Below are 16,896 nucleotides of genomic sequence, written 5' to 3'. Positions count from 1 at the left end.
GGAGGGACCTAGAGAGAGGAGACTGCAAAGGCTGGGAGAGCCTGTCTGATAGCAACACCGGAACAGAGCTCTGAAGGCTTGGGGGTGTCTGAGGGGCTGGGGTTCCAGACAACAAGAGCAGCCAGAGCAAGGGAGCTGAATGGAGGGGTACCGTGTTCAAAGAGGGCTCATGACAGCACAGTGGATGCCGGGAGCCGGGAAGAAGGTGGGGGGCAGACACAGGGCTCACAGTCCCTGGTCATTGAACTCAGATGTTCACACGTTATCCTGAGAGCCGTGGAAAGCCACTAGACAACTCAGAGACCCTGTGGCCTAAATGGATTTATGTTTTCAAAGCAAAAAGTCACCAAGATTTTCTGAGTACAGATCCTTTACCTCTTTGGTTAGGTTATTTCTAGGTACCTTATGGTTTGGGGTGCAATTGTAAATGGGATCGACTCCTTAACTTCTCTTTCTTCTGTCTCATTGTTGGTGTATAGAAATGCAACTGATTTCTGTGCATTGATTTTATATCCTGCCACTTTGCTGAATTCCTGTGTGAGTTCTAGCAATTTCGGGGTGGAGTCTTTTGGGTTTTCTACATAGAGTATCATGTCATCTCTAGCAGTTATGTGCACAACAGCCAAACTATGGAAAGAGCCCAGATGTCCATTGACAGATGAATGGATAAAGATGTGGTGTATATAATGGAATACTACTCAGCCATCAAAAAATGAAATCTTGCCATTTGGAACCACGTGGATGGAACTAGAGGGTATTATGCTAAGTGAAATAAGTCAATCAGAGAAAGATAATTATCATTGGATCCCACTGATATGTGGAATTTGAGAAACAAGGCAGAGGATCACAGGGGAAGAAGGAAAAAAAAAGGAAACAAGAAGAAACCAGAGAGGGAGACAAACCATAAGAGACTCTTCATCTCAGGAAACAAACTGAGGGTTGCTGGAGTGGAGGGAGATGGGGGGGATGGGGTGGCTGGGTGATGGACTTTGGGGAGGGTATGTGTTGTAGTGAGTGCTGTGTATTGTGTAAGACTGATGAATCACAGACCTGTACCCCTGACACAAATAATACATTAAATGTTAATTTTTTTAAAAAAAGACACCAAGAAAACATCTGACAGTCCTCAGTGGTCCTGGTAGCTCCACCCAGTTGTGAACGGAGCGGGGGTCTCAAAATGTTCACGTTTTCTTTTTTCATGTGAAGAACAGAAACACAAATGAAACCTCGGACTTCCTTTTATCATAACAGCCCTCCTGCTATTCTAAACCAGAGGTGGCTGGGCCTGCTTCTGCACCCCCCCAGGGCCCTCTGCCTACAGACGGAGTGAAGTTCTTCCGAAGATGCTCTCAAGTTTAATAAAATAAGGAATGCAAATTCATTTCACTTCGAATAAAAGAAATTCCTTGCCACATACCACTTCGAAAAGAAGGGGATAGGTTGGGGTGGAATGATATCAGATCACAGAGCCTGTGTTCCAGAAGTGCTGGGATCACTGATAAATACCCGAACTCCAAGCATGGGAGAGGGTATATCTGTAATTTATTCCCAAATTGCCAGCCATCTCCAGACAACTTTTCAAATAAAACGTGACACTTGTTTAAATATTTACTGGTTTGTTGACCCATTTTTTTTTTTTGTCGTTGTTGTTAATTAGAATTTTTTTTAAGGAAATAAGCATTGTCACAGCAAATTAAAATCCAGACGGCCTCGACAGTGGGATAGCTCAGCCAGGCTATAGCCGAGCATGAAGTTGTGAGTTAGCAAAAGTGCTGTATCCAAGGGGAGAAATCGATCAGAAAAATCAGAAATAGCTTCACAGTGTAAAAAGGTTGAGGGTCACCCCTACTCTCGATCTGCATTAAATTAACACGATATTAAATTGACACGATCGATTTGTTTGAAATATAGAGTTTTGAAAATATACAAAGTTTTCAGCAATTGTTTTTCTGTTCTTTTCCCTTAAATGTGTACTTAGCCCGAACCCCCTTCTCGAAGAAGTGGCTGGCCAGACAACTCTATAGCTGTTCCTACGAAACAAAAAAGCTATGTTAAGATGTTGCATTTGAGTCCGTTGCTTTTTTTTTTTTTTTTTTTTTTTTTAACTTTTAATGGCTTTGTGCTTTAGTAAATGCCTTCAGGTTAACACTTCCTACTGGCTCCCCTCTGGGGCTTCTCTGAAGCCAGGCTTAGAGGACCTTCAAGTTCACAGTAACAGAGGGGTTTTGTGTCTCATGACTACAGGTCTATGGACTCCACTGCTCCTGCCAAAAAAGAGTTTCCTCAGAACGTCTCAGCAAAAATGTCTGACCCCCAGCAGGCGTTGTAGCCATTGGCGACCATGACAACTTGTGCCGGGACCGCCTCCATTTTTTGGGTGGGGGAGGGGGGTCACAGGGGAGAAGCTGTCGTGGAAAAGGAGTTTTCGGTGGTCACGGAGTTTCTCTAAATGGACTAGATTTAAAGACAGTGTTGCAGCTACAAGGTGACATTAGGGAGTTAGTCACAGCTGGCTTAAGGTTGAATGTACACTTACCCTTCACAACAACCAAAAGAGGTAAAGAACTCTGCTTTTCTCTGATGAGGAAGCAGAGACTCAGAGGTCTGGCTGACTCTTCTGCCATGCTTTGCTATTTCACCCATGGAGCCAGAGAAGAGGAAATGCCTGACCCTGAGATTTCCCTCACCCCCTTCGATGCTTTGCAGGGAAGGTGACCCAGGGCTCCTCCTGGGGATGAACACCCCCTCCTTCTACACTCACAGAGGCCCCACGGCTGGCTGGTAGTCTAACCAGAGAAGTGGCGAAGTAAAGATAGCTTCAAATCCTTTGCCACTTCTCCTATCCAAAATCAAAATCCATTGCCCTTCCCTTTGAAGAAGGAGGGCTGGCCCATGACTTCCTGTAACCACAGGAAAGTGGCAGAAACCACATTACTTCCAAGGCTAGGCCTGAAGAGCCCCCCAGCTTCTGGTTTTGTCTGCATGGAACACCGCTCTGGGAACCGAGCCACATGCTATAAGAGGCCATGGAGAGAAGGTACAAAGTGCCACCCACACTCATCGACAGCCCCGGTTGAGCCCCAGCCAGCAGCCAGCACCAACCCCCAGCCATGTGAGTGAGTCAGCTTGGCTGTTCCCACCCACTCAACAGCACACGGAACAGAAGAACTGCCCAGCTGAGCCCGGCAACCCCAAACCGTGAAGGACCATGAATGGTGGTGGTAGTGGCTATGTAAACCACCGAGCAGGGGGTAGCTTATTTCACAGATAATTGTGAAACAATTTTTTATTGTTGGCCAGAGGATGATGGCCGGAGGAGAGCTCTCCACTGGTGGGGTTCCTCGTCTGCATCTCGGGGAGGATATCATTTGGGGGGGGGGTTATGTAGAAGGGAGTATAGTACATTCGTTTATTTCCACAGTATTCCTAGAACACATTCATGTGTGAACACATAATTACCTAGGTCTCCATGTTCCTAATGAGGCACTCGTCTGAAGCCAGGGAACAGATCTACCTAGGCCAGAATCCAGGAGGAAACAATCTCAGAATCAGTGCCCTAAGAGCTAAAAGAGGCTGGAAAAACAGTGGGATTTATCTCTTTCCCGTACATCCAGTTTTTAAAAACATGTTTTTATTGTTGGATTGAGAAGTCACGAATCCGTTTCTCTCTTAGGCAAGTTAGTATCAACTTATTCTTGAGTCGTTGTGAGAGTTAAATGTGAAAACGTATGCGAATTTCTTAGCACAGTACCTGTGTGATTTAGGTGCTCGATAAACACCCTTTCCAAACGTATAGTGGTTTGTCGTTTCTACATTAAAATGTTTCGTGACTCTGGAACAGGTTTACCTCTGAAAAGGCAGCTAATTTCTGTGTCCTCTTAGGTGAGTAGATTCAATAGTTATATTCAAACCCGTCGTCTTGGCCGCACATAACACCTACGGGACACTAGGCTAAATCGAAGTGATCTTCATCAATCACGACAGCAGGAAGATGGTCTTTGTCCATGACGCCGTCTTCTTCTTCTCCCTGAAAAGATGAGTAGAGGCTCTTCCTCAAACTGTGTGGTATCATCATGTTTTCCAGCCTGACCTTTGGCAAAAGGCAATATGTTTGCCGGCTGTTCGGATACATAAGCCCCCCATCAAGTGTAAATGGACGGGAGGCCTCAGATCCGTTTGCACCTGATGAAGAGGCTTGCTTACCCCTCTCTGGTGTTTATGCGGCACATACCCGTTTCCCCGCAGATGTGTTCGATCAAGCTCTCTGAAACTGTCCTTGCTTCAGATCCATTTCCGAGGGGGATTTGCCAGGCTCCTGAGTTTCCAAGAAGACGGAATACCCTTGCACTCACCGAGTCAACCGAAGCAGAGCCAGTTTTGAAGGCTGGTGTTGACAATGAAACTTTTCCGGGGCTGTTTGGAGAGGTAATGTGAGGCTGCAGTTCTTTTTCTTGTTAGAGACACTACCCCAACATTACTTTTTTTCAAAGAGTTAGAGGGGACGAGGCTGACGTGCCGAGGAGGGACAGAATTTCTCTCTCTGCAGGTTCCTTAAGGCAACAGAGGAAGCTTGGCGGCCACAGGAGTCTAGTTAACGAGCAGGTTATACAATATTCATTGTGCCGAGTTTAACTCTTCAAACAGAACGTCTAATTGTGAATAGAAAAAAAGCAGCTAAATTACAGATGTTAAGACAACAAAGCTCGGGAGGAACTCCCTCTGTTGATAAAACTATCCTTTCACAGCTTCCTCCGCTAACTGCTCGCTGACGGGGGCACAGCGAGTCCCTGTCCTCATCAGCTATTCTCATTAGCTCCGTTCCGGCTGAGACACTGCAGGGTCCACGGAGGGCCACTCGGAGGCCCGGTACGACGGTCTTCTCAGGGGGCTGTTTTCTCGCTACCCACAGACGAAGTGATCCAGTTGTATTCCGCTTCGACCAAAACAAAACTGTTCTCCCCGATCTTCCTGACACGTGCTGGCTCGCCACTGTCGCTCCTGGCAACAGCATCCCCGGCAGGATCGCCCAAGGACACTTCTGTCTGTCTGTGGCAATACTGGTTGTGCAGACAGCGGAGGCCGGCAGCCAGGGCCATGCCCAAGGTGGCGGAAAGGCAAAGCAGGAGTCCCAGCTGGGGAGTCCTGAGCTGGATCCCTGAAGGGGCACTGGCTCCCTCTTGCCCAACCTCAGGCCTTGGGTGGGTCTTTCTGGGGTATCCCACTCTGTCCCCTCCATGTCCTTCCCCCACTCTGGGCTCCTGGAGCTTTGACTGAGGTGAGAAGCTGGCGGAAGGTCCGGATGCTCTTGACCGGCTGCCAGCAGCAGGTGACCCGGAAGCAGGAGAGGTGTGGAAGACAGGAGTTGGGGTGGCTGCCCCAGCCCCATGCCCAGTGAGTGCTTCAGACAGCCAGAGGTGCCGAGGATAGCTGAGATGGGCAGTGGACAGAGTGGGCCTCATCACAGTCTTATTAGAGGACTCCATTTTGTCCTAAAAAAGCAAAGGGGAAAAAAAAAAAGAAGTCAAAGGACCTGGTCTTCTTCCAAGCTGCCACTGAACTTTATACTTAACCTGTGTTTCTTGAGGATTCCCAGGGAGCAGCTGAAAACAGCCTTGTGCCTGCTCCCAAAAGAGCTCAGAGTAAAATGCCCAAGTAGATAGATATGCCCCTGTGATTGATGGGGATGAGGTGGCTAATGGAAACCCCACAAAGAGAGCATGGAGGCCAGTTACAAGAATAGACCTAGGGTCCTTTAAGAGGCTTCCAGACCAGGATGCTTGATTATCATCTTCAAGGGCAGAAAGCTTTGAGTGTCTTTTCATGCTAGGACTCATGCAAGAGGGTATTTAATCTTGCTGTAGGTTCCAATAAATTTGAGTAAGAATATTATACCATGTTTTATTTTGTGTTCCTTTTAAGACTTCAAAGGAATAGTAAATCAGTGGCCATGTATATTTTATATTGCCCATTGATCTAACCTCTGGAACCATACATGGTGTTTCGAGGCCAATGTTGTAAAGGGGGGTGGAGAGGTAGGAAGACAGGAATTATTAACTGAGGCTAAGTGGGAAAACAAATCACTAAAACTATCAATTTCTACAATTGTCGATAACTTCAGAGACACTGTGTATAACAGAAAGGCTGCTATTGATTGGTAAAAAGAGGCTGTGCGTATATTCTACCCTTGCCTCCTTCTCTCGAATTTTGGTTACTAGTCTAATAGCTCTGCTTTCCCAGTCTGGAAATTCCCACACTGGAATCAAAATATCAACCTCATCACCCACATACAACCAGCGTTGTTACCTGTTCATCCCTATCCGAGGGCAGGCAAGTTTCCAATGAACCAAAGCTTGGATCATCCTGAGCCCTAAAGGGAAGGATAGAAGGGCTAAGAGAAGACTAAGTATACAGATCAAAAAGCACCATTTCCTACCATTGCTGTGTATACTGACAAAATCGGATTTCCTTGGAAAGGCTCCTAAGTTTGGAGCTAGGGGCCAAAGGGGAAAGGGGGAGAGAGGTGGGAAAGAGGCAAGTGAGGATAGCAACAAAGCCTCACTGAATGCTTTCATTTATTTTTTATAAAATATGTAATTATCTATTATAAATTTACATAGCTCTTCTACAAAGCATATATTTATATCCGATTTTATTTATAGCAGCATGTCAGAGATCTCACCCTATCTGAGAAAGTACAGTTTCCCCAGGGGATTTTCATACCCAGCCCTTTTTGACAGTAGCCCTTCTATAATCAGGGTTTCTTGTTCACTTAAGAATAAATATGGTGAGATCTTTTCCTGTCAGATGCCAAGAAGTTTAGACTCCCTCAGCACCCCAGTGTTTGGCCTTATCCCACCACCACACTGAATGATTCACCCGTGGCCCATTACCTGAGGTGGGTGCTAGGGCTGGAAGCAACGCCCTCTGAGAAGAATCTCCTGAGAGCCATGAGTCTCTCCAGCCCACGGATATCCAGGGATGGTTCTAGGGTTGGGTTGCTGCCCCCTCTGGGTTGCTGGCCATTGCTGACTGCAGTAGCTGTGTGTGAAGATGATTGGAACAGAGTCTCTGCACCCACAGGAATCTCTGTCACCCAAAAACTTGCAGGAAAAGGATCTAAGCTGTTCTCCTCTGCAGTTCCGGTTGGGGCAACAGCAAAAATGTTTGCACGCTGCTGGGAAAGAGCGCCGGGGGGACTGGGAGCTAAACAGAGATCCAAAGACACCACAAAAGAGAGTGAGAGCATTTTCCTTGCATTGATTAGCACAAGCGATCATGATAATGGGGTAAATACCAGAGACTTTAATGTGACTTTAGGACAAATCGTTAAGTTTGGGCCACTCAAAAGTATCAACAAAAAGATGATCCGCCCAGTAATAGAAGCCCTTGACCGAGTGGCAAAGGACTCAATTTCTTTTTTTATTTCTTTTTTTTTTCCTTTTTTTTTTAAAGATTTTATTTATTTATTTGACAGAAATAGAGACAGCCAGAGAGAGAGGGAACACAAGCAGGGGGAGTGGGAGAGGAAGAAGCAGGCTCATAGTGGAGGAGCCTGACGTGGGGCTCGATCCCAGAACGCCGGGATCACGCCCTGAGCCGAAGGCAGACGCTCAACCGCTGTGCCACCCAGGCGCCCCAGGGCTCGATTTCTAACACCTTTGTAAATAGTAAGTCTCTGGCCCTGTGGGCTTGTGCATTCTTCACGTTCACTACTCAGGGAATATAGAAACCACTGTGACCACTGTTTTTTTCTTACCTCTGCCAAAAACTGCTTCTAGCTAGAAAAAAAACCCAAAATCAGAATCCCACAAATCAAAGATTTTTGAAAGCCTTAGATCTTTCCTGCCATATTATTAACAGTAAAAGTCTCCCTGGTGATGATAATGACTTGAGTCTCTGCCATGGGCAGAGTCTAGATCACTGCCCTCCACTGCCCTCCACCATCTCATTTCCCATCCGTGACTGACCAACGTGACAGCCCAGAGCTTTAGAAATAGCAATTAGAAACAGTGCAGCAAGCAAGCAAGCACCAGTTTTGGAGTCAGACGACTGTCTGGGTTCAACTCTCCATTCCACTAACTTCTGGATTGGGGCAAGTCCTCCCAGAGCACCAGTTTCTTCTTTTGCAAAATGGGACCAATAATGGTTCCTACAGCCTAGAGCTGCTGAGGGGTGAAATAAAATCACTGATGTAGAAGCATGGAGCACAGTGCCTGGCACAGATGAACATGCAACAAGCATGGTATCATGCAATACCATGACAACGCTTAGGACGACAACGATGGCGTTCGCAGAAAAACACATTAGCGGAGGTGTCTCTGGCCAGCGCTCTAACTAGGTTGAAATGCTTTTTTTTTTTTTCTTTTAGCGCCACTCTTCTCCAAAGCCTTCACCATTCAGAAACATTGAGATTGAAGTGGAAAACAAAGAAGCCTAATGGACACACAGAATGTGGCAAAAGCTCGACAGTTTTAAACTCCTGCCTGAACTCGAAATGCGTTCGGACATTTCTCGCAGGTACATTGTATGATGGGCGTTGCTGTGAATGCTGGGGATGCAGAAGTGCCGAGTAGTGGCCATTGTTGTTCCTGAACTCGAAATCTAGGCGGAGAAACTCTCAGATGTCCTGCCTTATAAATGACAGTGTGATGAGAGATTTAAATCCAGAAATAAGAAGGCAATTACATTTGCCTCCCAAGAAGTACAGGGGAAAGTCTCACAAAGGAGATATTTGAACCTCCCCTTGAAAGATAAATAGATTATCAGGAGGAACAGCCCAGTTTGAGGAAGTATCAGAAGGCAAAACATGGAGATCATGCCTAATGGGGATGGGCAGACCCCAAAGTGTCCTGAGGGTCTCTTGGGAAATAAGTTTGAGAAATACAATATACTATCTTCCCCATGTGAACATTCATCATTCATAATTTGCCCACTGCAGTCTTCTTATACTTAAGAAATCTATTTCACTCTGCTAGATGACATCCCCTCCCCCCGCCACAATGCACATGTACACACACGCTCCTTTTTCCTCTGAAAAACACTGGGGTTTGTGTAGACGAATGGGCAGGAAACAGGCTGGGCCAGGAGGGCAGGAACATGTGCGGCAGGGTACTGAGGGGTGTACCCTGTAGCTGTGCAGACGGGAGTCTGTCACCCCACCCCGTGGTGGACAAGGTTCCCAGCAGGGTCCCAAGACAGACTGCAGGGACAAAATGATGCCACTTCCCGACACCCAACTTTTAGTCATATTCATATTAAAACAAACATGCTTGGGATTAAAATGCAACATTTGCATGATTTAGAAAATGAAACATGAGACTTCAAACACACGTTGGGTTTGCAGGGTTTTCCTCAGGCCACACTGTTAGACCCTGAGACCCTTACTCTGCTTTTAGGAGTATCTTGGTGGGAAGGTTGGAGGGAGTGGTGCTGGGCAGCTGAAGAAGACCGTTTGGGCAAAGGCAGAGTACGGAGAGTGGCCAGGGTAAGCTCTGGGCCTGGGTCTGCTAGACTGAGCCAAGTCGGGCATTAGCATGTTGGCCAAGAACAAAGGACAGAGTCCAGGAAAGTGGAGTTGAAAGGATTAAAGATGGGAGCGTCTGTGCAGGTGGCCTCTCTGAGTGCGTCGGTTCTGAGCACTTAACTAGAGATCGATAATGGAAATGAGCTCCATAGCCCCAGGAATTTTCAGGTGAGCACTGTATTCCATAGCTGTATTCTCACTCTATTCTCTGGTTTGGTTTTGTCTCAGAAGTTCACGGGCCAAAGGAGTCTCAGGTTATGTGGTGAACCAGGAAAAAAGTCCATTGCCGTCAAAACAGCCTCTCATTCCTGTTTCCTTTCTCCAACCCAGGCTGCGAAGAGCCATCTACCTACCATGGAAACTAACAGTGAAAGCTGCACAAGTTTTTATATATGAAGGAGAAAAGATCATCTCTTTCTCGTGCTGCCCATGGAGCTCCAGGGGTCTGAAGAACCCCGCTAAGACGTTGTGATGATTGATTGGCTAGTGTGGAAGTGGGGGGGGAGGTGGGTGCTGTTGTTTGGCTTTGTGGCAGAATCCAACTCTCCACCCCGGGGCCCCCCATAATTTGTGAGGTTGAAGCGGACAAACAGCAATGGCAAGCATCCCCTCCTGCCCTTGGCCATGAGCCACAGGGGCGGCCAAGGCAGGTGTTTGGTGCTTGTGTTGTAGGAACTGGAACCGGCAGTAGTAACTTCTAAATGAAAATCACATTTTTCCCAGTTTAGCTATTCAGAAGGCAGTTATAAAAATGTGATTAATTTAGGGGCATCTGGGTGGCTCAGTCAGTTGGGTGTCTGCCCTCGGCTCAGGTCATGGTCCCAGGGTCCTGGGATCGAGTCCTGCATGGGGCTCCCTGCTCAGCGGGGAGCCTGCTTCTCCCTCTGCCTCCCATAACGATGCCAGGCAGGCTCTTGAGTCCTGCGGCAAGCTGTACCTGGGGCGCTGCTTTCGTTTGCCTCCTGCCACCAGCCAGAGGTTGGCCTCGCTGGGCCGGGCTGCTCGTAGCCGTCAGCATGGGCTCCGCGGTGTGTCTGTTGAGACACAACAGATGATTCGATCCTCTCCCAGTAAACGAAATAGGACTGGACAACTGACAAACTGTGGAAAAAGAAAGCAAAATGATGCGAGGGTTTGGTTTCCCTTAAATAACACCTGAAGAAGAGCAAAAGTCGACATGAACAGAAAAACTGAAGAGATGGTTGTATTGCCCTTTGGGTGACTCCGTTCTTTTTAGAAACAAAACCTCTATAGTGGCAAATAATTAAAACAGGGAAGGATATGTCTCAATTCCCCTCCTGAATAAATACAGTCATTAGAAAACCTCATTTTGGCTAAAAGGTGTCTTCTTGAACTGTTTAGTTTCAAAAGGTTCCGTCCTCAACTTTGTTATTAGCCATTACCGGGATATTGTTAATTGAATTACTCTGTTAATTGAAAATTTCATAATTCTGTTGTACAATTGTACGGCTCTGTTGTAATTGTAGGTTCCATTGAAAATTAGAGATAAATTGTTGGTACTCTAACTAATATTTTGAATACTTAATGGCTTTCTTTAGCAAAAATCCCTTTCACAAACATTATCTCATTTATCCTTCCCCAAATTTCACTGAGGTAGGAATTATCGACTAGAATCATTTTTCCCAGTTTAAATATTCAGAAGGCAGTTACAAAAATGTGATTAATTTAGGGGCCCCTGGGTGGCTTAGTCAGTTAAGTATCTGTCTTCCGCTCAGGTCATGATCCCAGGGTCCTGGGATCGAGTCCCTCATCGGGCTCCTTGCTTAGCAGGGAGCCCGCTTCTCCCTCTCCCTATTATGCTCTTTCTCTGTCTCTCTTGTAAATAAATAAAATCTTAAAATAAATAAAAAAATTAAAAGTCACTTAAAAAATGTGATTAATTTAGCTGAGGTCACCCAGAGTGTTAGGGTCAAATAAGAATCATGGCACAGGGGGCGCCTGGGTGGCGCAGGCCTTAAGCGTCTGCCTTCGGCTCAGGGCGTGATCCCAGCATTCTGGGATCGAGCCCCACATCAGGCTTCTCCGCTAGGAGCCTGCTTCTTCCTCTCCCACTCCCGCTGCTTGTGTTCCCTCTCTCGCTGGCTGTCTCTCTCTGTCGAATAAATAAGTGAAAACTTAAAAAAAAAACAAAAAAGAATCATGGCACAGGCCTCAGACACACCATCACTGTTACTGCAGGAAAGGATCCGGAAGGTGAGTGAGCACAGGGTGACTTGGGGAGAGGCTTCTGATCAAGTGACTTCATTGTCAAATGGAGATAATAGTTTCTAAACTACTTCCTATGAAGCACACAGCAGCTCTGAGGCAAACCCGGAAATACAAATGGAGATGCTTTGAGAAATAAAAGAAACTGTATAGATTGAAGGTCTTCAAACAGCACACATCTCCCGCACTGGATCAGAACCAAAGCCCCCCAGGAAACAGCTAGTTTACACTGATAGTCAAGTGGATACTGGCCTTCCCAAATGGGCAAAATTATGAGGGCATGGTCTGTCCTCCTTGTTATCCTGCCTGCTGAGTTGGGCCACCAGGAAGGGATAGAAAAAGGGCACTGCAGAGGCAGGGAGGTGGGGGGGGGACCCATAGCTCATCTGTCCTTGTTCCCAGTGCAGAGGGGAGAACCTGGCAGGGAAAACAACATGGAGTCTGGATGCCTCCACCCTCAGGCCCAGCCTCCCATATATATATCTATATCTATATCTATATCTATATCTATATCTATATCTATATCTATATCTATATCTATATCTATATATATATCTGGCATAGAAACTGGGGAATACACACCCTTTCCCAAGAGTAAAAAAAAAATCTCTTTCTTGGTAAATGCAAGTGTCTGAAAGGAAGTGCAAAGCAAGTGTCTCATTTTGAGTAATGATGCATACACGGTGTTGCCTGTTGCCAGGAACTGGTGTAAGCACTTGGCATATACTGGCTCTTGCACCCCTACACAAGCCCTTGAGGTAAGTGCTGTCATCATTTCGGCCATCTGGTAGACCACAAGCCAAGGCGCAGAGACCTCAGTGGCTTTCCCTGGGCCCAGGGAAGTGTCTACTTGTCTGTCTGCACCAGCCTCTGTCTTTCTCCGTTTTCCCTCCTCTCCCACTGGTCTTTCTTTTTCCTCCGGTCAGAATGTCCTGGAGAGGTTGGCCAAGAAGTACCTGTGCGCAGAGAGGAAGGGAAGTCACGTGCTGCTGAACTGTGGACAATGACAAAGAGGGGAGCTGGGGGCAACCTCTTTTTTGGTTACCCTCTGCACAGACTGTCTAGTTGGGGCAGTCCTCGTGACCCTGTCCTTGTCATGAGGTGGCTGGAGGTAGGGGCTGAAGCATGAAGGGAGAGGAGAAGCACCCTCGCTTCAGAGTACAAGGCTCCGTTACCAAGAAGCAGCACTGCTCTCGCTCTTACAGGAATGTGATGTCTCCCACAGGCTGGGTAGGGGCCTTCCACTCGAAGGACAGCTTTCTCTTCCGGGACTTGTCAGAGTGGGTGACTGTGTCAGCGTCTTGAAAACAAGCCATTGCTTTGGAATGAGGAGGAATGAAAACAAAAGTGCCAGCTATTTGGTGATCAGACACTCTTCGAGCCTGAAGTAGAAATCCCATGAAATCACGACTGCTCGTCACGGTCACTGCAAAGGAAAACATCCGTTCAAGGTGAGCCCTCTTGCTGTGGTTCCATTTGGTGATTCTATACGGGTATTTTCAAAACTAAAAGCTGAAGACCAGCCCCCAGAAAGTAAACAATTCATTAGGAGGAAAAATAGTTAAAGTGCTATTTCACACCCAAAATAAATTCCATTTAAATCAAAGTTCTGTGAAATATTAAAAAAAAAAAAAGGAAAAATATGTTTGTTTGTTTTTTTTAAAGTTGTGGTTTGGTATGCCTTTCTCAGAAAAACCCAATTGCCATAAAGAAAAAGATGATTTAAAAAAAACTGTGAATATTAAAGAAATCAAAAGTCAAATTATAGGGGCGCTTGGGTGGCACAGTGGTTAAGCGTCTGCCTTCAGCTCAGGGCGTGATCCCGGCGTTATGAGATCGAGCCCCACATCAGGCTCCTCTGCTGTGAGCCTGCTTCTTCCTCTCCCACTCCCCCTGCTTGTGTTCCCTCTCTCACTGGCTATCTCTATCTCTATCTCTGTCGAATAAATAAATAAAATCTTTAAAAAAAAAAAGTCAAATTATAAACCAAGAGAAGTATTTGTAAAGATACAAAACAGACAAATATACAAAAAGTAATGGTGAATCAATAAAAAGATGACCAAACCCCGAATTATCAAAGGACACAAACAGAAAATAAAATATCAATCATGATTTATTAAGGAGGGCACTTGTTGTGATGAGCACTGAGTGTTATATGTAAGTGATGAATCACTAAATTCTACGCCTGAAACCAATTTTACCATATATGTTAACTAACCAGAATTTAAATGAAAACTTGAAATAAAAAAAATCATTTAAAAAACCTTTATGAGACACAATTGAGATAGCTACCATATTAACAAACTGTAAAATGTACAATTAGAAGCAGTATTGAGAGCACTGTGGAAAAACTCGGGTACCCATTCACTAGTGCTGGAACCATAGACCATACAACTCTTTGAGGGGGTAACCTAATAATATTTTCCATGTTTAAAATGCAGTTACCTCTGATATATGCTGCAACATGGAAGGACCTAGAAAACACTACACTGAGTGAAATTAGCTAAACACAAAATGACATATTGCACAATTCCACTTATGTGAGGTACCTAGAGTGGGTAAATTATCATGAAGACAGAAAGATTATAGAGATTACCAGGGTCTGGGAGGAGAGAGGGATGTAGATTATTGTTTAATGGGTACAGAGCTTCTGCTTGAGATAATGAAAAAGGTCTGGAAATGAATAATGGTGATGGGGTACAACATTGTGGATGTACTTAATGTCACTGAATAGTGAACTTCAATTAGAATGGCAAATTTTATGTTATACACACACACACACACACACACACACACACACACACACACATATATATATATATATATATTTTTTTTTTTTTTTTTAACACACACCAAAAAAGCCCAGAAATGCAGTTTCCCTTTGATCTAGCAATTTCACTTGCAGGAATTTTTCTTACAGACGTAAATAATATGGCAAACTCTTTTGTAATTAAATGAATAGCTAAAACCAGGGTCATAACTTTATGGGCTTGCTAAATGCAGCTTAGTGTCTGCGATCCTTTTATTTTCCATGCATTTGAACTTTCATTAATAAACATTTGTACAAGGATTTAGTTATTATTTAAAACTGGGCATTGTGCTAGGCATTGAGCATCCAGCCATGAACAGGATAACATGGTCCTTACCTTCAAGGAGCTCACACATTAGTGGGATCCCAGGAAAACAAGGAAAGAAAAGAAAACAGTGTAATCCCCGCACAATAAAGTAATAGCTGACCCTTACTGAATCAGGGAAGTGCTCCCTCCAGCTCTTTATTACGTATATTGTCTTAGTTCCAATCACAATCCAATTATGCTTCCTTCAGGTTTTTTATTAGAGTTCGGGTGTCACAATATTGTGGGTCATTTTTACAGCTTTTTCTCCCTAATATAGAGCTTCGATGTTTACCATTTTCATTCCCTGAGCCACAGAGCATGGGGGTGCTGACATATTGATCCCCTCGTGCTGGGGATCATACTATGGTGGTTGGAGCCCCCCAGAAAAGTTGCCCCCAGCTTTGAGGAGCCCCTTGTGTTTGCCCCAGCATGCTCTACACATATCATTTCCTCACTCTATCGTCATGTGACAAAATTTGGGAAGCTCTGTCGGAATAGCCTGAATTTCAGTTTGGGGAGTACTTTGCTGCCAGAGCCAATATATTGCTCACCTACTTTCCCTCCACGCTTACCAACAAAGCAGAATGATTGGGGAAAACAATACTTACAGAGTAAATTTTATTTTAATTTATCACTTCTAATTGCCACCAAAAGAATTAGCAAAGTCCAAAGGGGGTCGAGTTCACACATAGCTGCACAGACGCTTTTCTGTCTGCACTCAGCTACCGCCTTCCACACCTGGAGATTTCTTCTCTGCTTCTTCTGCTGGGAGCTTGGTCCAAGGTAAGGTAAGCAGGCAGGACTCTAAAATGTGTGTTGTGTGTGTGTGTGTGTGTGTGTGTGTGTGTGTGTGTGTGCGCACATGTGCGTATGTGTGGTGGGGATGCTACCGTCCACCCCTAAATGCCCCAGTGCCTCCATCCTCCTGAGAGATGATTCAGAGGCACGTTTCATGTGGTTTCTTAGAGGGTCCCCACTGTGATTGAGTCCAGTCGCCCACGGCAGTGACCTGCCCCATCTCTTACTTCTTGCCGGTGTCTCTCCCTCCCCTGTCTCCCTGTCCTCGTCTATACTTCCTGGAATCACCTCCCAGATAAACTACCTGCCCTCAAGTTCTCTCTCGGCTTTTGCAGGCACCCAAACTAAAATAGCAGGAAATACTCTTCACTCTGCAAATAACTTCAGTTTTAAATAATGAGAAACAAAAGCCTATTTTATACACACACACACACACACACACACACACACACACACACACGATACATGAAGTTTGTTCAGGGTAATTATATTTATATCTTATAAGAAGGATGGATAATTTTTTTATAATTATGCTATTTATGACTTCTTGTAAAAACGAATATCAATACAGAGATTAGTTATGTGGTTCTCATGATACAAATATTTCATGCTTATCTTTGGCTAAATGCTTGCTTCTTAGGATTAAGTTCAACTTTAGCAGAGGAAACTCCTGCTTGGGACAAACACAGCTTGGAATTTGTCAGTAGGGCCCGGGAGGTCTTTCAAAGCCTCTCCCCTACATACCTGGAACCGAGTCACCTGGCGAGTAGGAAGACCTGCCGGTGTGAATGGTGATGTGGTGGGTCCGTGGGTCCTGAGGCTGGGCTTGAATGTGTTTGGGCTGCATATCCTCACAGGCCACCGAGCCAGCACCATGGGAAAAGGCAGCTGAGCAGGAAGCCAGGCAGAGGGCTGCACAGGCCCAGCCTCCGAGGGTGGCCAAGACCCTCATCCTGCCCTTTCCTGTGTCACAAGAAACAACAGCTTCAATCCAGATGCTATTTAAGAAAATGATATGACGTCCTTTTGAATGTGACCGATTTGAATACACACCGCCTTTAAACCTGAGATACCATTAGGGCTGCCTCCCCAGAGGGCAAAGGCTCAAGGTCAAGATCAAAAAGATGTGCCAGGCTATAGGAAGTGTTTCCGTTTCTAAACATTTAAAAATAAAAGAAAAATTTTAAAAAAACCCAAACCTCTCTTCTTATAATTTTCTCATAAGACCAGACT

General features: G+C 45.4%; 1 protein-coding gene across 1 annotated transcript; it reads right to left on the bottom strand.

Annotated features, from left to right (window-relative positions):
- Positions 1-4,880: 4,880 nt before the first annotated feature.
- REELD1 (reeler domain containing 1) lies at positions 4,881-16,615 on the bottom strand. Its single transcript, XM_045798616.2, has 6 exons — positions 16,408-16,615; positions 12,953-13,175; positions 10,461-10,624; positions 6,891-7,203; positions 6,304-6,367; positions 4,881-5,489 (listed from the first exon to the last, which is right to left on the bottom strand). The coding sequence occupies exons 1-6, from the start codon at positions 16,613-16,615 to the stop codon at positions 4,881-4,883; spliced, it is 1,581 nt and encodes a 526-aa protein (XP_045654572.2).
- Between the last annotated feature and the right edge of the window lie 281 nt (positions 16,616-16,896).

This window comes from Ursus americanus, chromosome 13, assembly GCF_024610735.1.
Source record: "Ursus americanus isolate L20-20 chromosome 13, mUrsAme1.1.p, whole genome shotgun sequence".
In the NCBI taxonomy this organism is placed as follows: domain Eukaryota; kingdom Metazoa; phylum Chordata; class Mammalia; order Carnivora; family Ursidae; genus Ursus; species Ursus americanus.
Note: the sequence above shows the minus strand (reverse complement) of the source record. Positions and strands in the feature narration are given on the sequence as shown.